The 22,095-nt window shown below is 47.8% G+C and overlaps 1 protein-coding gene across 1 annotated transcript in view; it reads left to right on the top strand.

The window, feature by feature from the left end:
* The window catches only part of Vac14 (VAC14 component of PIKFYVE complex), a 109,342-nt gene that overhangs the window by 27,342 nt on the left and 59,905 nt on the right, over window positions 1-22,095 (top strand). Inside the window, exons 10-12 of the mRNA XM_075977327.1 lie at window positions 5,510-5,573; window positions 11,566-11,710; window positions 11,965-12,030. Of these exons, the coding sequence (XP_075833442.1) occupies window positions 5,510-5,573; window positions 11,566-11,710; window positions 11,965-12,030 (275 nt within the window). The remainder of the gene's footprint in view (window positions 1-5,509; window positions 5,574-11,565; window positions 11,711-11,964; window positions 12,031-22,095) is intronic.

Below are 22,095 nucleotides of genomic sequence, written 5' to 3'. Positions count from 1 at the left end.
GATTATTTTCTGCCATCTACTCCTGGGTAAGCTTGCTTTTTTAATATAGAGAGAGAGCTTTTAGGTATGCTGTTAAATTGCTAGTATGAGGTCTCCAGTTTCTTTATGTAGGCACTTAGTGCTATGAACTTCCCTTTTAGCATCGCTTTCATTGTGTCCCATAAGATTGGGTGTGTTTTGTTGAAAATATTTTCTGGGCCTTTGAGCTGGAATTCTTGTCCTTATTCCTATTTTTCTTTCTCTTTTGTGGGGGGGGGAGTCCTTTTTGTTTTTCGTTGTTGTTTGAGACAGGGTTTTACATTATAATCTTGGCTATCCTGGAACTCAACTCTGTAGACCAGGCTGGCCATGAACTTACAGAGATCCACCTGCCTCTGTCTTCCCAGTGCTGGGATTAAAGGCTGTACCACCACCAGCTGACATAGTCTTATTATTCTTAGGTTCAGTCTTTTCATACTGTCCCAGATTTCCTGGATGTTTTGTGTCAGGAAGCTTCTAGATTTAACATTTTCTTTGACCAATGTACCTATTTCTTCTATCTTATCTTCTGCGCCTATGATTCTCTCTTCCATCTCTTATATTCTGTTAGTGATACTTGTGTATATAGTTCCTGTAGCTTACCTAGAGTTTTCATTTCCAGGATTCCCTCAGTTTGTGTTTTCTTTATTGCTTCTATTTCCACTTTCAGGTCTTGAACAGTTTTATTTATTTTCTTCAACTGTTTGATTTTTTTTCTTAGCTTTCTTTTTTCATAATTTGTATTTTTTATTGATTTTTATTGAACTCTACATTTTTCTCTGCTCCACTCCCTGCCTCTTCCCGCCCCTTCAATCCTTCCCCAAGGTCCCCATGTTCCCAATTTACTCAGGAGATCTTGTCTTTTTCTACTTCCTATGTAGATTAGATCTATGTATGTCTCTCTTAGTGTCCTCATTAGTTCTCCAGGATTATGATTTGTGGACTGGCTTTTTTTTGCTTTATCTTTAAAAACCACTTATGAGTGAGTACATGTGATACTTGTCTTTCTGTGTCTGGGTTACCTCACTCAAAATGATGTTTTCTAGCTCCATCCATTTTCCTGCAAAATTCAAGCTGTCGTTATTTTTTCTGCTGTGTAGTACTCCATCATGTAAATGTACCACATTGTCTTTATCCATTCTTGGGTCAAGGAGCATTTAGGTTGTTTCCAGGTTCTGGCTATGACAAACAAAGCTGCTATGAACATAGTTGGCACGATTGAGCATCTTTGGCTATATACCCAAAAGTGGTATTACTGGGTCTTGAGGAAGGTTGTTTCCTAATTTTCTGAGAAATCACCACACTGGCATCCGAAGGGGTTATACCAGCTTGCATTCCCACCAGCAATGCAGGAGTGTTCCCTTTTCCCCACAACCTCTCCAGCATAAGTTCTCATCAGTGTTTTTGATCTTGGCAATTCTTACAGGTGTAAGATGGAATCCCAGAGTTGTTTCAATTTGCATTTCTCTGATGACTAAGGATGTTTAACATTTCCTTAAGTGTCTTTCAGCCATTTTAGAGTCCTCTGTTGAGAGTTCTCTGTTTAGGTTTGTACTCCATTTTTTTTATTGGATTATTTGTTCTTTTGATGATCAATTTCTTGAGATCTTTGTATATTTTGGAGATCAGACCTCTGTCTGATGTGGGGTTAGTGAAGATCTTTTCCCATTCTGTAGGCTTTCGTTTTGTCTTGTTGACCATGTCCTTTACTTTACAGAAGCTTTTCAGTTTCAGGAGGTCCCATTTATTAATTGTTTCTCTCAGTGTCTGTGCTGCTAGGGTTATATTTAGGAAGTGGTCTCCTGTGCCAATGCGTTCAAGTATACTTCCCACTTTCTCTTCTATAAGGCTCAGTGCAGCTGGCTTTATGTTGAGGTCTTTGATCCATTTAGACTTGAGTTTTGTGCATGGTGATACATATGGGTCTATTTTCATTCTTCTACATGTTAATATCCAGTTATGCCAGCACCATAAATATGCTTTCTTTTTTTTTTCCATTTGATATTTTTTGCTTCTTTGTCAAAAATCACGTGGTTCGAAGGTGTGTGGATTAATATCTGGGTCTTTGATTCAGTTCCATTGGTCTTCCTGACTGTTCTTATGCCAATACCAGGCTGTTTTCAGTACTATAGCTCTGTATTAGAGTTTGAAGTCAGGGATTGTAATGCCTCCAGAAGTTCTTTTATTGTGCAGGATTGTTTTGGCTATTCTGGGTTTTTTGCTTTTCCATATGAAGTTGAATACTGTTCTTTCGAGATCTGTGAAGAATATTGTTGGGATTTTGATGGGCATTGCATTGAATCTGTAGATTGCTTTTAGTAAGATTGCCATTTTCACTATGTTAATTCTACCTACCCAAGAGCATAGGAGATCTTTCTACTTTCTGGTGTCTTCTTCAATTTCTTTCTTCAAAGATTTAAAGTTCTTGTCATACAAGTCTTCCACTTGTTCGGTTAAAGCTATTCTGAGATTTTCTTAGCTTTCTTTAAGGAATTTATTCATTTCTTCTGGTTTTTTTTTTTTTTTTTTTGTTGGTTGGTTGGTTGGTTGGTTGGTTGGTTGGTTGGTTGGTTGGTTTTTCCTGGATTTCTTTAAGGAATTTTTTTTTCATTTCCTCTTTAAGGACCTCTATAATCTTCATAAATTTGGTTTTAAGGTTGTTATCTTGGGCTTCAGCTATGTTGGACTATTCCTGCTTTCTATAGCAGGAGAATTGGGTTCTGTGGAGACATGTTGCCTGGGCTGTTGTTGATTGTGTTCTTTCACTGGCACCCAGGCATCTGGGTTTGGGGTAATTATAGGTCTTGGTACAGACTTCTTGGTTTATCTTTGTTGGATGGATGTTTTTTTCCTTGGTTTTTTGTTTCCTCTCTGGTCTTCTGGTTGGAGTAGCCTGTGAATGATTAGAAGGTCTCTACCCAAGTTGGGGCTGGAGTTTTGGCAGCAAGTGAGGCCTCTGGTCCAGCCATGGCCCACTAGAGGAGTTGGGAGCTGAGATATGGTGATGGGCAGGAGTGGGGTGATTAGTATAGGTGTAATTAGGTGCAGTGCTGGGGCTGTGGACTACCTGTGGTTCTGGTGCCTGCATGTCCTCTGGTCCAGCAGGGTGAGGGGGAGGTCTGGTGGGGGCTGGGCAAGCACTGAGAAAGTGGGTTCAGTCCGTGGGCAACCAGCCTACCAGGGTTCTGGGTCTCTAATGGAACAGGTTCTGGCCTCTGATGGAACAGGTGTCTTCCACCAGAGTTGGGAGCCGGGATATAGTAACAAGGAGAGGAGGGGAGTTTGGGGTAGGTTGGCCAGGCACTGAAGGAGTATTGACAGTATGCAGGCTGGGGTCTTACCTGGGGTTCTGGGTGTTGGTGTGGACTCTCGTGGAATGGGGGCTTCCTCCAGAGTTATAGTCCAGGATTATGGTGACAAGGGAGAGTTGGTTGGGAGTGTTAGCTATCTACACGTGGGGGCTTACTTGGGATTTTTGTTATAGAGGCCTCTGGTAAAGCAGGGGGGCTTCAGTTTTCAATTTCAATTAGCCTGTCAGGTTTTTTTCTTTATGATATTTGTCTGTTGGTCTGGTTGAGAAATTTTCTTCATGTATCCATGTCCATAAATTTTTAACTCAGGCCTGATTGAGAAGCACTGACGATTTAGAGAGAATACAGGGGACAGATGACTATGACAAAGATCCCAGGCAGAAACTAAGACAGCGCTCGCTCTCTCTCTCCCTGCCCCCCTCCCTCCTTCCCTCTCAATGTGTGTATAGGGCTTTCTGGAAAAATTCCAGGCTTCTGATACTGTTTGATTGATAACATGTCATGGAATGTCTTTTGTCCTCAGTTTCTCATCTCCACAGTACTGGTACTGTGTACAGTCTATAGATTATCCTAAGTTTAAAAAAATCACCTTTAAAGAATAATTGGGTGTAGAGAAAAATGCAGAAGAATAAAGAGCTCCTTTTGTATCATTCTCTGAGCTGTCTAGAACTTCGGTAGGACACTGCTGACTCCACTGTACTCCTAATCGGACTGTCCCCAATTTCCCCTCCTGTCCCTTTGATTCTAAAACTCCATGCTACACCTTATTGCTGTCCTCTGAATGACCTCCAATCTGTGACACGTGTGAAGGAAGGGCTGGCCAGTCACTTTGCAGACCACTTCTCCACGTGAGTCTGTCTTACAGTTTCTTCCCTGTGTGCTGAAGGAGCTTTGGAACAATGCTGCAGAAGTCCTTTGTCTGCAGCGCATCCTGTTGGGGCTGCATTGGCTCAGTACTGACTGGTGATATTGACCTTATATCTGAGTACCTCACACTGCCGACTCCCCTCCCTCCTCCTTTCTTTGATGCTCTCAGCTGTCACCAGTTTCTGGCCAAAGCTGGGATCAGAAGAGAATTCTACTGGCAGTCTTCCCGATGCACAGTGTCTTGGCTCTTCAGGAAACTTAATTAGGTGCCAAAAGAAAAGGTCAGAATTATCTCAGCCCTGTTCTGCTTAGGGCCAGTGCAGAAAGCTAAGTATAGTAAAGTTTTGAGTTGGCCACATGCTGAGGGACATGTGCAGAGTGCAAGGTCACAATTCTTTCCCAAAGTCATTTTTAACCCTTTTATTGATGTTTTGTATATTCACCAAGTTGTATAATCATCACAACCAAATTTACAACATTTTCAATGACCTTAAAAGAAGCCCTTACTCATCACACTGCACCCCAAATGCTCCAACCCTAGGCAACTTCTAATCTACTTTCTGTCTCCACACTTGTCTGTTCTGGGCATTTCCTAAAATAGAATCTGAGTATGTAGTCTTTTGGAATTTGACTTCTTTGACTCAGCATGTCTTTGCTGTTCATCCATTCTGTGACCTGTTCTTCTCTGATTGCTGAGTAATGCTTCATTTTGTTTATCCACACGTAGGCATTGGGGCGGTTTCCACCTTTTTACTATGATAGATAACTGCATTGCCATAAACTGCAGCTTCTGTGGGATACAGCTTTCCATTGCTCTTGGGTGGCGCTCTTGGAGCAGGATTGTGGGACTTCTGAGGAACTGTCAGCCTTGTTCACAGGGACAACACCGTTTCACATTTCCCAGCAATGCGCAAGAGTTTGTGCTCCTCCCCACCCTTACTAACAATTTTCTTCCTTTTTACATTATCCTTCCTGGTGGTTATGAAATCATGTCTCATTGTGAACGTTGTCTGCATTCCCTGCTGGCTAAAGTGTTAAATAACCCAATTCATGCACAGCCACTGCCCTTGGGCCTACAGGCCCTTCTGAAATGTCCCAGTTATATTCGGTATGAGTGTCCACAGTTGTGAGAGCTCCATGAGTAGACATGCTCATACCTAGCTGTTATTCCCTAAGCACTAACTGCAGAAGCACTGGGTCCTTGGTTTCCTTTTCAGGAGCCGAAAATAGAAGTATGGGTGCTGGGACCAGGGTGTTGTTTCTACAAATGAGCAAGTAGGCTTCAGTGTCACCTTGTTCCTCTTCCTCCCCAGGAGGTCCAGGTGGTTCCTGTGACTCCAGCTTCGGAAGTGGCATTGGCGTCTTCACCTCAGCCAGGTAAGTGGTTCATGAAGCCAATGGTCTAGATCTTTCTGGATGCAAGAGACTGCAGCAAAGACCCAAGGAAAACTGTGTGAGGCCACCGTTTGGGGAGTACCTGGTATATAAAAGATGTATCCATGGAAACCTCTCTTCCCAGTTCCTCTGGACAGATAGCCCTTGAGAAAGATTGGGAGCCAAGTCATGTGGTAATAGCCATGAGGCTGCAGATGCCTTCACCCAGAGCCTTTTTCTTATCCAAGGCAGGAGAGGCGTGGGAGGCAGGAAGGGCTCAGCAATCAGAATCATGACCATGGTAGATCTAGGTGCAGACTTTCTTCAACCTTCTCTCCCAGGAAGGCTGCCATAGCATGGGCTTCCACAGGGGGGCAGTGCAGGCCAGGAAGCAAAGTCATCCTCTGCCTTTCCAGCCTGCTTCTGTAGGGTGATGGAATCTCCTAGTGAGCGACCTGTCCTGGGCTGAGTCTCCTGGCTTACCTAATAAAGCTGTGTGGGTGGCAATTCCCATGTAGTGAATTTTCCCTAAACTTAACATTGAACCTGGGCCTGAGGAGAACATGCCCACTCCACTCCAGGAGGCTCTTCTCAGCCCTTGGGATCTCCCTTCTATATCATGTTTAATGTGTTGCTATCCCTAAAGACTCAACGATCATTTCTAAGCTCACAGGTACTAAATTAAGTAACTGTGTACCCCAATGCTGCCTCCCACAATGAGCAACAGGAGAGTAAATGCCTGTCACCCACTCACTTTCTCTTGCTTGTCATACATTTCTAGAGTACCTGCCTGGGCTTGTCCCCATAGGTTCTGAGTTAAAGAGGCAGATCATAAATGTAACTCTCACTTTGACACACTTTAATGGGAGACAACAAAGTAGCCATCAGGTTTCCAGGAGACAGCAGTGCTGTAGAGGAGACTGGTTGCACAGAGGATTAAGGGTCAAGCCACTGTGGCTAATGAACGTGCTCCTGCAGCCAGGCTCTGTGCTCACCTTATGTCAGACCATTGAGAGCTTGCTGGTGTCTAGTCTGAGGGTTGGCAGCATCATATCTATTTTAGGGATGAAGAAAGGTGGGGAAAAGGGTGGCTCCATACAAAACGGACTTAGGAGAGGGTCAGGGTGGCTGGGGAGAAGGGACTGAGACTGAGGAGCTGGCAGGATGGGAAATGTGTTTGAAAAGTAGGCTTGGCAGTTTTCCTGATGGGCAGGGTGGAACAAATGAGAGGAACAGGAAGGGAAATGTCTAGATGTTTAGCTAAAACTAAACCCAGGATGTTCTGGTACATCCCTAAGCTGGGCTAGAAGGAAGAACAGGCATGACAGGCACTCTAGACGTAGCCCCAGAGGCTGCTAGGCATCCCCAGTGGGAAGTAGGTTAGCATAGACACTGGGTTTTGGAACTCAGGGTTGGAGGTCTGGACAGAGGTGCAGGGGATATGTGGATTCTGGAGGTTTCAGCACTGGACATGGAGGCTTTGGAAGCCAGCAGCATATGTAGGAGTGGCGGGGTCAGGGAGGAGATTTATGTGCTGCCACTTGTAGCCAGAAAGACTGCGCTTCAGAGACTGTCATGCTTCAGGGAGTGACAGTAGGATGAAGGAGGAAGCAGAGACAGTGTGTGACTGATGGACTACACGGTAGCATGACCTTCTACCACCTTGCTTGTCTTTTAAAAAACTTCTGCTCTGCTGGGTGGGCCTACAGAGACTTCAGTTCCTGTGTTCAGGTCACAAACCAGCTATCTGGAACCAGGTTTAGTTTATACCAGTCACCCAGAATCCAACCTTTTGAAAACAAAACAGAAAATTATTGCAAACTACACTGGGGTAGGAGGATCATCTTGTGAAAGCATCACGGCCTGCAGTCTGTGCAAAGAAGGATGCAGCCATAGGAGTTGTGAGAACAGGCTAGATTCTCAGAGCCTCTGGCCTGCTCCCTCCAAGGCCACTGAGCTTGCACAGGCTGACACTAAGCAACCTGCCCTCCCATCTTGTAGATGTGTTGCCTACCCAGAGCCCTGCACAAGTGGCCAGCTAAGAATCGTGGCTAGAAGGAAGACTCTCTAGTCCTTAGCCTCTAAGTGATCACCAGTCCTTAGAGAGCCTAATGAAGTTGTGGACCCTTCTCCTAGGAAAACAGACATCCGCATTAAATTCTGAGTCCATTAGCTGGTCAGGGATCAGACTGGATACAGGGAGTCCAAAGCATTGAGAGACCACAGATGCCTTCCTCTCCCTGTGTGGGGCCCAGGCTTAGCCGCCAAGAGACTCAGCAAACAGGTGAGTAGGCAGTCAAGGAACACCAGTCAAGGGGTCTGAACTCCTCTAACCTCCACAGTGCAGGAGGTTTGTGGGAAGTTGAAAATGGGCCTCCTTGAGGAGAGATGGAAAGGAAAGGCAACAGAATGGAGGAAGCATGGTAGAAAGCAAGACAACAGCAGAGGGAAGATTTCTCCACTGCTATCTTTCTGCATACCAGGTGCATCCCTTCCTCTGAAGAGAAAGGGGCCCCGTTCACTTCCTGCCTCCCGTGGGTATAAACTGGAGGGGGGGTGTGACAGCATTGACCCCAGAGGGGAATGGGATATAAATGAGTTAAAGTATGTGAAAAGCCTGGAACAGTGCCTGGCAGACAGCAAGTACTTGGTCACACTTAGCCTCACTGGTTATCACAAGACCCTCCTTATCCCTATCATCAAAATAAGGAGGCAGGACAGAGGTTAAGTCTTGCTGGCAGCCACCCAGCAAATTAGTGAGGAGGTGCAAATCCAAGCTCGTCTGTCTGGCTCCCCAGCACCAGCATTTGCTTGATGAATTGCTGGTAGCTATAGAATGATTGCACATTGGCCTCTCTGATGCCTATGGCAGGTTTTTGGACAGGTGTGCAGACTTCCACCTGGCAGCTAGGGCCTTGCCAAGGGCTATGCTGTCATCAGTGACCATTCAGGACTGTTCTCCTAGTGTGGTTGGCTGCCCTATACCATAACCAGCAGAAAAGCCTAGAAGTCAGTGCTGCCCAACTTTGAAGGACTGCTGATTGAAAAGAATATGTAAAAAGACAATGTTGAATTCATAAGCTCTCTTTAGAGTTGCCTTTCCTACAATTTGATCGCACCTATAATATAAATAGAATAGAAAGTTAAACACTACAGAAATACAGCTAACCCCCTCCCCAGAGAGAACCGCTGACTAGGTGGTTGTGTATTGATGACATCAGAAGCATGGTAGGGCAAGTTTGTGCTTTAAGCTGCAGCAGTGCCGTGCACACGAACCTTGTAATGCATGTACGTGTAAGACTCATTAGGAGATGCTGTACCAAAAAAATGCTTGCCGAAGACACCTTGAAATAACTCAGAAGCTCTCAGGAGTGACTCGTCTAGACATTTTGGAACCGGTATGAAAATGTATTTTAAACCTCCTGTGAGCACAGTTCTGTTCCTGATGGGTTAGCCAGAGCAGAGGACACTACGTCTCAGGCTTGTCCTTGGCCTAGTCGGGAAAGCTAATCACTTTGTGTGAGCACTCCTGCCCCCAGGAGTGCCCCACAACCCCTGCTCCCTACAAGCACAGGGAGACTCAGCAACCAGCACCACCCAGGAGAGCAGCTGAGAGCTGCCTGCTCAAGGACAGATGGGATCCTGACCTTCCTTTGCTAGGCACTAAGATAAGTGTGCAGCTGCTCCCCGTGACCTTCCCCTTGAGCTAGCCAAGGGGAGAGGACCCCAAAGGATGTCTCCAGCTAAGGGAATGCGTTCTCAGCACTTGGCCTCTTGGCTTTGATGGATCTGACACTGCCTCTGGACCAGATTGGGTGCATGAACCTTGAGGTCCCGTCCATGACCTCATGGTTGTTGATAGAGGATTAGACCTTGCTTGGAGTGGGGGGGGAGGGCAGCATTAAAGAGCTAACAATGCTGCCAGTTTGCTCCCTTTGTTGTGTGGGCTTGACACAGCACCACCTGAAGGCACTGCCGGGGGCTAGTTCAGCTGAGATGTCGCAGTAGTCGTCAGACGCGGATCCTGAACACCCTGTTGCTCCTGGAGAAAGGACCTACTGCAGACCCTAGAGAAGAGCACTATCAAAGTATGGCTGAAAAAGGCAGCTATTCTTGAATATCCACCTGCGCTGTTGAGGCCTCAAACTGTAGCAGGCATCTACTTCATCACTGAGACAGATATTCTAGCCACAGCAACTGTAGCCCAGAGAGCCAAACCTCGGGCTTCACTCCAGAAAGGACTCTACAAGAGGCCAGCCCAGGATTCAGAAAACCAAGACCTGGCTATGAAACAGGAAGCTCTGGCCATCTCCAGAGAAAGATGGAGTATGAAGAAATCATAAGAGCCAGCGTGGATTTCTGTGCTGGCTGCCAAGCCCCCTGACCTGGGATGTGCTGCTGATGGAAAATGCTTGCTAGATTTCAAAGGCTAGGACCCCAGGAGGATGTAGAGCATCTCGTTGGTGATCTTTATGTTCAGCTTATTGGTTGTATGTTGATATACTATTGTGTTGGCTTAGTTAAAACATGAAAGCTAATTTTGACTTAGAAACTAGACACCGTAGAAGCCCATCTGTGGTGCAACTGTGTTTATGTTGGACAGAGAGCAGAACAGAGTGATAAAGGGCTTGACTGGCCACCATTTCTGCCACCCTGGTTCTGCCTATCTTTGCTGCCAAAGCCTTGACGGTTTGAAATGCTCAAAAGCCATCAGAAACACCTAGCCATGTGGTTCCTGGAAAAGCACAGTGACTGCCTTTCTCTGTGCCGAGGCTCTGTTCTGAGTTCTGTCACTGTGTCACATACTGAGATCATCTCGTCCCTGGGAATGAAACAGGCACCAGGGGACCATAAAAGTGCATTAAACAGGGATTCTGCCCAGCTGTTACTGAGACACACCCCTTAGTCACAACACATGAGCTTCAGAATCTGCAGGCTTGTGAGGAATGCACAGCCATCAAGTTCTTGGTGCAGATGAATAATTGAGTAGCCTGGAAAGGTGAAGAAAGACCATTTGTATAGGTGGACAGTGGACAATGCAGCCTGCACTGTCATCACTTTGGGGAAATGCAGTATGATAGATATGATGATAGAAGAGAAGCCCCCCAACTTCTAAAGTTTCCTGCCCCTACTGTCCCTCCTTAAAATCCAGCCTTACTGGATCTGCTGGACTTTAATCCTAGCACTCAGGAGGCAGAAGCAGATGGATCTCTGATAAGTTCCAGGACAGCCAGTTTGAGTAGAGCTTCTCAGTCTCTGAGCATCACTTGGCCTTCCCCAGGTTGCTTTCTGTGCCCTTTCTGTCAGTGGAGACCAGAGAGCGTCAGTGTGTGGGACCTCCAACCCTGACTTGAACTACAGCACTGTCTATACAATCTTATAGTCTCTCAGGCAGGTCCCCACCTCATCCGCAGTCCCAAAGAGCAGTTCTACTTCAAAGGCAGCCCTTTTGCTTCTCTCTAGGATGCTCTGTGCCGGGTACAAGGGTGGCAGGATGGCAGAGCAGTCCTCATTCTCACTTGCCTATTGGTCTTCACTTGCCCGCAAAGGGTCTCAGATGCCACAGAGTGTTTCAGGGACCTGTCCTTGTGCCATTAGATATGTTAGTTTGGTTTCATCAGCAGAGGACTGGCATGGTGCACTGAGGATGCTAAACATACAGGATGTTCAAATCAGAGGTTCGGCCAGCTCTGTTGAGTCTGTGGTGCTGGGGAGAGGAAGGTGAAGTGACTAGGAGTCCAACAGAATGGCCTTCTCCCCATGTGGACAGCATAGCTTCACCCACACTGTGCTCCTTCATAAAGGGCAGAAGGAAATAAACAGAAGCAAGCCCACCTTGGAGCCACTGGACTTAGCCAGACGAGGGCCATCTGCTTAGCTTCCTGCCAGTGCCCAGGACAGTGGAGTTGAAATATGCTTTTGAGTGTACAGACCAGGGGTGCTGCAGCTCATGGGGAGAGAATGATTCCAGGCTTCTTTTTGGTCTTGCCCGCAGCACTGACAGGGCTCCAGTGACCCTGCACCTGGACGGGATTGTACAAGTCCTGAACTGCCACCTCAGTGACACAGCCATTGGAATGATGACCAGGATTGCCGTTCTGAAGTGGCTCTACCATCTTTACATCAAAACTCCCCGCAAGGTGAGCTTGAACCCAGCTCCTCAGAAGGCCAGTGGTCATCTAAAGGTCTTCCTTGGCTTTTCAGAGCCTGCCCACACGCAGTGTTGGGGACGTGGCCATTTAGAGAAAGCCTGACAAGCAGAAGAGTGGCAGGTGCTATGAGGTGCTGCGGGCTAGGGAGGGGACAGGGGGCATAACAGACCTGTAGCGTATAGTCTGCATTGAGCAGACTCTGGAGCAGGGCACTCATAAGTACCCCCTTCTCTGCTCTCCAGATGTTCCGGCACACAGACAGCCTGTTCCCTATCCTACTTCAGACGTTATCTGATGAATCCGATGAGGTAGGTCCCCAAGGCCAGCCTTCTTTATGAAACACGTTACCCTGCCTTCCTTTTAGTGAGCTGTGGGGGTCTTCAGATTAGATGTGCTCGTCTGGTTGTCTGGTTGCTGTGCTCTTAAACCATATATGTTAGCCTTTCAAGAAAGGCTATTTCTTCTGTAGGCTGTTCTGGAACACTTGGGCCAGGACATGAGTTTATAACTTTACCTGAGTTTGTTTGCCCTGGAAGATAGTTGTGAGTGTGGCTTTGGGGTCACCTGCCTGAGGACAAGGTATGGCCCTGCCTTGCTGCCCAGACTCCTCTGCCTCGGTTTCCTCCTCTGTCTGATGAGGATAGCAGTAGTACCTCTGTTTGGAATGAAATAGATGTATGTAAAGGGCTGTGTGGTTGTATTGTTTCAACTGCACACCAGTTGGGCCACCCACTTAAAGTTGGTCCCAAAGCCTTGCTTCCTGGGGCCATCATGAACTTCTAGTGTGAAAAGGAGAGGGTGGCCTTTGTGGGAGCAGGGCACTCCAACTCACCATTACTCTACCTTCATTCTTGGCATCCTTGGCTCCAGAGTTTGGGCAGGGGTTTCTTTTTAAGGCTCCCCTGTCTCTTAGCCAAGGGGCAGGTATGCCTGTTTCCAAGATCGGTCCTTCTGGCTGTGTTTTGGATGCTGCTGGTCTAAGCTGTGATGTAGCCGTTGCCCTTTTCTGGGCTCTCATCACTGAGGGATGGTAGAGCCTTGTCCCCACATAACAGTAGGCTTATGACTTGTGCAGTAGGGTCATGGGGGAGGACAGGACTGGTGTTGGGAGAAGGAGACGTTGCTCGACTTCTTTGGAATGATGCAGCTTGGTCTTCCCTGGGCTGTTTGTTATGAGGCTCACTTAGGGCCCTAGGTACTGTCCTGCAACCTGGATTTGCTTTCTTGAACCTGGGTTGATGAGAAAAGCCAGCAGGCAGGTATCACCCTCCTGGTCCTCTCATGCTCTCTACATTTCCAGAAAAATCCCAAACAGATGGTCTGTGCACACCTTTGGCCCCTCCTGCCCACATACACCCTCTTCTCTTCCCACCCTGCTGCCCCTTGCAGTCTGAGACCCAGGTGGATGTGTGGCCCAGTTCTGCCTGTGAGCTAGGAGTGACTCATCAAGGAGTTGAGAGCAAAAAGAAGGGGAGAAGTCTGCTGATTGGCTCTTTCCATGGGACTTCACTGGAAGCAGCTGAGTTTTCAGTCCTTTAAATTGAGTTGTTTAATCCCATCCAGCCGCCTTTGCTTGGAATTGGCTTTTGTGTGTGATGTGTTTAGTGGGAGCACAGGAGATACAGTCCATTAAACTGCTCTGTTCAGGTTGCGGCTGTGGAAACTCGATTTGCTGAAGTGCCAAATGTTGTCAGGGCTTTGGGGGCACATCTTGTTGGCCTCATGAGGAGAGAATTAAAGCTGATCTTGGGGACAGTTGGGGGTGGGGCTGCTATGAGAGAATGGCCTCTCTTTCCTGCCTCTCTCACGGGATCTGGGGTCCTTGCTAATCAGTGGTGAGTCAGGTTGTGCCTGCTCTCAGTCTTCACCAGGATGCTGTTCCTGAATAGACCTTCCTGGTCTTTTAACCTTGAGGTCACACTGTGGACTTGGCAGTGGGAGTCCCTTCCTCCTGGGTCCTCTGTAGGAGATACAAGAAGTGTTTCCTGATAGGTTTTTCCAGATTTTCTAGGCACTGCTCTACCCTGGTCACCCTGGGGCTGCCTGGGGTTCACAGACCATGCTGGACTCTGGTTGTAGCTGTTAGAAAACCTCAGAGCAGTTCTGGGGAAGGGAGTAGCTCTGTTATTTCCATTTTGCAACACACAAAAAAACTAAGACTCTAACTTGCCCACAACTAAGAGATGCTGGAACCTAAACTCAAAACCAGATCTGTTTGAGGCCAAGCTCCATCCCCTTAACTATTTAACTGCCGTGCCCATGTCCCCTCAAGTATGGATTCCCCCTGGGGAGGTTGGCACTTGGGTTTTCTCCTGATTTCTCTAGACGGATCATTGCCCTTTTCCCCCTTGTTCTGTTCAGATTCTCAGTTCAGTATGAAATGTTTTAGTTTTTGAAAAGGCCCCTCCCACTTCAGCCCTAAATCCTTTGTTCTCTTTGCTTATTGATTTTAGGAAGCTCTTTGTATATTTAGGACATCTATTTGTCATCTCTGTTGCAAATGCTTTTTTCTCTCAATAATACTGTGATGAACCCTGTGATTTATATTCTATTCCTCACTCTGGTTTAGATGCACTAACCCCAGGAGACAGAGTGTACCCAGGTGTTGATGATGCAAGAGCCAGGCATGGGGAAGACAGAGCTCAGAGACTTAGCTCATCCCTATGCTCTGTCTCTCAGTCTTGTTAGCCAGTGGCCTCACTATAGAGTGTCTTGACTGCCATTGTTCTTCAGTTCTGCCAGAGTGACAGATTGGTAGGCCACACCCCTCTGGTGTGCATTGTCTAGTCTTCCTTTATTAAGGATAAGAGGCTGTTTCCTCCCTTCTGCCTGCCCTTGTAGACATTATCTGAATCCTTTTTGTCAGACACAGTTTGCAGGTGTCAAATTAATATTCTTGGCACTGAAGTAGAAATCCTCTCATTAGCTACAGGTCCAATAACTTGTTTTTTTCTGAGGAATGTGACCCTGATTTCCCCAACATGGAATGCAGGGCACATGCCCACAACTTCCTGGTGGGCCTCGGTGTTAGGATCTGTGCTTCCCGTGCCCTGGAAGTGCCAGGTGACAGTTGCTGGCTTCCTGAGAGAGCTCTACCTGAAGACAGGGTCCTCTCCACCTTCAGATAAGCTGGCCCCGAGGCTTCAGGTGACCCGTGCCTCCCATGTGTAGGTGCCTCGCAGCCTACATGTAAAATTCTCATGGGAAAGGGGTGGCACTCAATCTCAGAAGAAACCTGGAAGGACCGTATGTCTCCTCTGAGTGAATGTGGACAGCCTGAACAGTTGGTTTCCAATCACAGGGCAGAGTTCTACCTCTGGGCTATCCTGGGTGGTGGCCTTGCATCAGGAATTTAACCTGCCTCTGACCATGAAATGAGGCTAACAAAGTCCATACCTGCCTTTTAGACAGAACACAGAGACTACTTACAGACCCTGCCCACCAGTCACCTCTCATCATTCCTAGGTTTCCCTATTGAGAAATTGGCTTTTTTAAAAAAAAAAAAAAAATCCCTGCCTGGGAGCAAGGCTCATACCCAGTGAGTCATCTTGTCCTTCAGTAACAGCTCAGGATTTGTATGGCAATTGTACTCAGTGACAGTTAAGGTAACACGCCATTTTTAGTCTATGATCTAGAGTGGCATCCCCTCCTGGTAATGTTCTCTTCTTAGGTGACAATGCAGCTTGGTAATCAGGAACACAAGTCTTAGGGTCAGGCAGTCCAGAAGTCCAGTCCTGGCTCTGCCACCTAATTGTTGGCTAGCCTGTCCCCATAAAGGAGAAATGACAAAGGCACCTCCCTCTAGGTGTGTTGGAAGGGTTAAATGGACTCGCGAGCAACAGATGCTAAGCACAGGCCCCAGGATGCAGACAACCCCATGGTAAACAGAGGCTTCTCATTTCTGTAGAAGACCTCAGCAAAATGAGCCCCATGTCTACTCACAGCCCCCTCCCCTCAGTTTCTTCAGACAACACCTAATCACAGGATGCCCACATCTCTGTCTTCCTCCTGCCTATGGGGCACAGAGCAGGCTAAGGAGCCTGTGCTCCAATAGAAAACTAGGCAGTGGATAATAGGGAAGTGAAGAGTGCCCCTTGATGTCCTTCCTCACCTCCCTCAACCTCCCCAGCAGCCCTGGGTTAAAGCTGGCATCCAGTGCCAGCCTCACTTCTTAGAACCCTGACGTCAGCATGTTCCACAGTGTCTGAAACATCGCTCCTCATATTAGCTGAGGAAGCCTCCAGCTGGCTGCCTCAGGTCCAGGGAGAGAAAGAGAAAGGACATCATTGGCAGAGACTCATCAGGACCTCAGCAGCCATGGCCTGCTCCCCTTCCCCCTTAGCAAATCCTCTAAAACCAGTAAGTAGGCCCTCCTGGGTCCCACCTTACTATGGACCTCTTCTCTCAGCAGTGGGGCCTCTTCTGATACCTTAGCATCTCAGGTATCAGAAGAGATTACCAACCGAGGAGAAACTCCTTGCTTTTCTCCTCCCTTAACTTCAAAGTCACTATCAAGAGAAGTTGCTGACAAGAGCTATAGCCTGATGGGAGTGGTGCAAAAGCAGCAGAAAGAATGAGAACCACCTTCCAGCAAATGTGTCAGGAGGCAACAGCTGGGGTGCAGTCCTGGGCCTTTGCTGTGCACCCATGGGGGAGGTCTCAGGGATAACTTAAGGCACCTGAGAAAGGGCTTTTTATAAAGGTGCTGAGGGTCCCCTGCAAATACAGTGATGGTCCCTGATCTAGGACAGGTCACTGCCTTTCATGTCCTCAGTCTGATGGGATGTGACAGACCTCTGAGGACACCTGCCTAGGCTGAGCCCTGACCAAAGCAGAATTGGACATCCTTGAGCTGCTGGCTGTCCTCACTGGTGCACCTCTCTGCCTGTGTTGCTAGTCTCCAATTCTAGGCCTCTTGGTCTCTCACCAAAGGGCAAGGCTCCAGGGTTGAGCCTGCTATGCCATGAACCCCATTTGAGGAAGGGGTTGACCTGGCAGAAATTGGGAAATTAAACCTGTCTTCATGATGCAGGTCTCTGGAGAAAGAGAACAGAAAAACTGAAGAGATTCTTCTTGGCCCTCAAGGGAGAGGGCTTGACTAGCCAAGTCAAACTGCCAAAGACACTTTCAGGGCTCATTTGTAACGTAAAGAATAGCACAGGCTTTGCTAAGACAGTGCTATTATTAATGTGGCCTCTCCTGGCAGGTGCCCACCCTAATGCCCTAAACAGATCAGGGAGAGGCTACTTTGTTTTTTTGCATTTCAATTTTATATTTATTCGTGTGTATGTCTGTCTGTATCTGTGTGGCAGTCAGAGAATAGCTTGTGGGAATCAGTTCTTTCCTATAGCACATCTAATAAAAACCCAGAGACAGATATTGGAGTTCAACCCTGAAGATCAGAAAAGCAAAACAACCAGCCACTGGCTTCTACCCCTACCTCAGTCCAAAATGGCGATCCTGCCTCCAGGAATCTCAGAATGAGACTCTGTATGAGAGCTGTCTCCTCCTGTTTTATATTCCTCTCTAGGGCATGCACCACTACTGCCCAGTTGCTATGGCAAACTAGTGTGGCTACTGGAATTAAAGGTGTGTGTCACCACTGCCTGGTCTGTAAGGTTTTACTCTCTGATCTTCAGGCAAGCTTTATTTATTAAATAAATATTTCCTTTCTACCGGTAAGTTCCAAAGATCAAATTCAGGTCATCTGGCTTGGCAAGAAGCCTCCCTCCCACCTTCTACCAGCTGAGGCTACTTTAACTTAGTGTCAAGGCCAAGCAGCCCTGTTGTCCCGTTGAGTCTCTTTTCTACTCAGTACACCTAGTCACAGTTGTAGCACCTTGATTTCCCCATTATCAAGGAGTCTTGCCACTTCAGTCTGGTGAGCTTGGGGCCAACTGAGCTTGGGGTTTCCTGCTTTGATTAGTGATAACAGGAGCATGAAGTCTCCCTCAAAAAGATGCCCCAGCCAACAGCTTGCTAAGAGAAGGCTATGGTCTTGTAGATTCCAAGGTAACCAGGGCTCTTCTGTTCTAAAGGGAGGGCCTTCAGTTGAAGATTAGCCATCTAGGATCTGCTTCTAAATGGAGGCTTGTATTTAAATAGGGCACTTCTATTAAAGGCAACTCGAGGAGCCAGTAATGGCCCCCTCTGATAGCCTCAATGGTAGCCTCCCACAGGAACCATGCTGCAGTGTGCCTGTGAGGAGACAGGGCACACATAGGTCCACTGTTCCACCGCATCTGTCTTATGTCTTCATCTCTTTTCCTGTTGCTGTGGCGGGATGCTCTGATAAAGGCAACTTAAAGGAGAAGCGACTCACATTCAAGGGTACATACAGTCCATCCTAGCAGGGTGAATGGGCAGGCGCTTGAAGCAATTGGTAACAATTAGAAAGCAGAAAGGGATAAGTAAATGCTTGCTGCTGCACAGTTCCCTTTCTCATTATACAGTCCCGGATCCCCTGCCTAAGGAATGGCATCCACAGTTGGCTTCCTACCTCAATTAACACAGCAAGCTAACCTCCCGCAAGCATATCCAGAGGCCTGTACCCCAGGTAATGTTAAGTTTTGTCAGAATAACAATACCAACAATCTGTTTTCTCAGTAGATCTGACCGGTAGTCCTACAATGGTTTCAGTTCTCTTGGCTTGACTCAGAAGGAGGTTCATACATAGGGAAGATAACTCACCCAAGGTCATGCAACTAAGAACTAGAATTGGGAGCTGGGTAGATCTGATTCCAGGGGATCTAAAAACCCCACACAGTCTCTGCTGTGGACAGGGGGCCAGCTCAGATTCGGATACAGTTCATGTAGGACTGGTCTCTCATATTGCCCTAATAGAATTTTGTTCTTGGCTGACCTTAAGTTATGAATGCACCCTCTCCCTCTCAGCATTTGATCTTGACTTTGCTTTCTTACCTTTTCCAGTTCTTGTGGGCTGCCTCTGGACTACTCACAGATGGGACAGGCAGTCGGTAGCTCCAGGCTCAGATCAGAAACCCTCTCTGTCCTCCATCTGGTTTTCTAAAAAGCTGAGGCCAATTCACCAGGGGTCTCAGAGTTCAGGAGGCCTGTGGTCCCATGCCACCCAGCTCTCCACAGGACCAGTTTTCTTCTCTAAGATGCTGGAGTTGGACTGGATTGGCCATGGTCCTTTCCAGCTCTGACTTTGTGTGGTCCTGACTCCACTCCCTGGAATACTAATGCTGTGTGTTCAGAAGCTGACAGTCTTCCCTGAGAATGGAACTTGTTCTTCCATCTCAGTTCCTTGCCTCAGTTTTTTATTTCACTCTGGTTCTCTTTCCGTCTACTCTCCAAAACAAACAAAAACAACCTCTCCGCTTCTGCCTCAGTTCCACAGGTTTCTTTAAAATCAGATTATCCAATAGATTAAAATCTTCACCCATAACAACACTAAAATAACATCAGTAGCCAAGAGCTTAATTCTTCCAGCTAGGGGCCTACTCCCTGTGAGAAAACAGGGGGCTCAGGGTCTGTGTCCGTCCATTGTCGTCCCCCTTCCCCGTGGCACAGGACCCTTATCCACAGCATTGGATGCTGTGTCTGCACTCAGACACAGCTGACCCTGCAGCTTCCTACTTCCCTCTTCTCTCCCAAGTGGCAGGCAACAGGAGCTGCCAGGCAGCAAGAGGAAGACACTGGATCCTGGTCCCAATCCCTGTGTCTTCCTTCTAGGGACAGCCAGACCCCCTGGTCCAACTCTTCAGCGACTGCACCCCACAGCCCAGCAAAAGTACCTGGAGCTACCGCTAAGAGCCTAGGGAGGATATAGATTTTCTAAATTAAGTCCTTGTCAACAAGTCGTTGCCAAGGAACAACAGTTGTGTCTATCTAGAGGGGCTCTGCTCTAGGTTTCACACTTTTCCCCGTCTCTCCATTAGCCACCCTAAAGGGAATGGGGAGCCCACAGTAACCACAGGAAACCTGATCTCATTCCACCACAAAGTCAATTTTGTGGGCCAGAAGGACCTGTCTGTTTGTCTCTCTCAATACTTGCATGGGACAGAGGACAGACATGCAGCCAGATCTGAGGCCAGTGAGTGCCCTGAGTGGAGTGCTGTAGCAGGCTGCTGCCTGGCTCCCTCCGGGTGGACAGCAGAGTGGACTGAGAAAGGCAGCGGAAAAGCAAGCTTGCTTTCTCGGGGGTAGGGCCTGCTTGGAGCTGGAAGACTAAACAGAAGGGTTCAGCTTGCTCCTGGGATAGGGAATAGAGTTGCTTAAAGGCCTGGCCCTGCCACAGGCCCCCAATGCCCATCTCTCCTTGAACTTCCCAAATGATCACACTTCAGGGGTCAAAGTTCAACCATTAGACTTCAAAGCCCTGCAGCACTGTCCACACCAGGCTATGTCAGAATCCTCTGCAGTTTCAGAGCTGGCTACTTGGGCCTTGTCCCACATCCCCTCCGCTGTACCCTCAGCCTGGGTCTGGTTGCCTGGGCTGCGCTGGCATTTTTCACAGACTCCCAGGAGACATGGTGCACATATCTGATTGGGAGCTACAACTGTGGATCAAAATGAGATCTGTGGAAGCAGGGACCCCAGCTCTCAACTCCTATGCCTCTCCATGTAGTCTGGAGGCAGTAGCCAGACCATGACTGTGGTCACCCCATGCACCACACACTGTTCCTGGCATCTTTAGAAGTCAAGTGTTCTTCCAGATTGCATGTCCCCCCCCCCCCCCTCTGGAAAACTGAAAGTGGCAGTTTCCTGTGGGTTCACAAGATGCTAGGCCAGTAGAGGGCCACTCTCCACAGTAACAGTTCAGACAACTCTCTGGCTTTGTCACAGGCCTGGTCCCCAACACTCACCTTCATCCACCCAGCTGCCTCACAAGAGGGCTCTGGGTTTTTTTCCATTTCACCTGAGAGGAAACTAGTTTCAAAGAACCCAGAGAAGTTGAGGAATTTATTTGGTCCAGATTTGTAGTTGGTTTCCTGAATCTCTCTGAAGCCAATGTATGATCTCTCCTTTCCTCTCCTCTACTCCACTCCCTCTCTTCCCTTCCTTCCTTCCTTCCTTCCTTCCTTCCTTTCTTCTCTCTCTCTCTCTCTCTCTCTCTGTCTCCATCTATCTATCTATCTCGCCTCTCTCCCTGTTCTCCTCACTTCCTTCTCCCTCTCCGTTCCTCTTTCTACTGTCTCTGTCCCCAGTATACGTTCTTCCGCACATTAAGACTGGGCCAGAACCTCTCTGCCTTTAGGTCCATCCATTCATAGCCCTTATCACTCTTTATAATGGAAGGTTAGCTCTGAGCTATAAGAGAAGTCTGTCCAACCCATAGCTGCTGCTCAGAAACATTTCACAAGAAGGTTAACAACCACGTTGGCTGCAGAATGTGCTGGTCCCACCCAGCCCTGTCCATATCTCAGGCCAGGTGCTGTGGAAAGCTTACCAATAAACCAGGGTTAAGCAGAACTCTGGGGAGAATCAGAACCCCTCCCCTCTGCTGGTTACCACAGTGAAGGAGTTCATCACTTGACAGAGCTCTAGGGCATGCATGTGTACCACTGTCCTGCTGCACTGGGTTCCCTAACAATCTCAGAGAATTTCCACCCCTAAGAACCAGGATCTCAGGTCAGTACAAGTGAGAATGACTGGATCAGCAGGAAGGAAGACCTGTGGGGTTAGAGGGTAGGTTCAGCAGTCCACTGTCTCAGTGATCCTACCCTAGGCTGCCCTTTCTTCTGTCCTGTACCCCAAGAGGGGCAACCACCAGCATCATCTACACTAACCTACACAACTAGTCGGTGGGACTGACAGTAGCATAGGTACTGACTGGCCTTTGTATAGACAGTCCAGGTCTAGACGCTAGGAAAGATCTCCGAAGTCCATTTGGAAAAATAAAAAAAGCTGCCTAAATTCCCCTAGGATGTGTACTCAGTCAGCCAACGTTGACTGTGAGTTGTGTGTGTGTACAGATACAAGTTACTTTGCTTTGCCAAGACACTAAAAAGCAACCTGAGTAGTTTTCTAATAGGATAGGAAATGTGTTCACACCTAGACAGACCTTACCCACCTGAATTCTAAACTTTTTTTCTTGGGGCAGTGCTCATCTTGTTGCAGAGGGCAGGGTTCTCATGGTACCGTGTGACCACAGCTCTGCTCAGAATGCCAGCCTGCCTGCTGCTTTCTGCAGCTCCTGTTTACCTTGTGTCTAGGGCGGAGGCCTCCAGCCCTACTGCCAGCTGGTGTGGGTGCATTTCTCACTGCTCTTGGCCTTCAGTCTGGCTTCCTAGGGTGAATTCTCTGGCTGATTCCCCGAGCCCCAGGGCAGCAAGAGCCAAGTCATATGTGGCCAGGGATGGAGGAGGCCTGGCCGCTGAGCTATACCCTTATAACAAAAGGAACTA

The sequence above is a fragment of the Microtus pennsylvanicus genome, chromosome 6 (genome assembly GCF_037038515.1).
Source record: "Microtus pennsylvanicus isolate mMicPen1 chromosome 6, mMicPen1.hap1, whole genome shotgun sequence".
In the NCBI taxonomy this organism is placed as follows: Eukaryota; Metazoa; Chordata; class Mammalia; order Rodentia; family Cricetidae; genus Microtus; species Microtus pennsylvanicus.
This window is presented reverse-complemented; position numbering and strand designations above follow the sequence as displayed.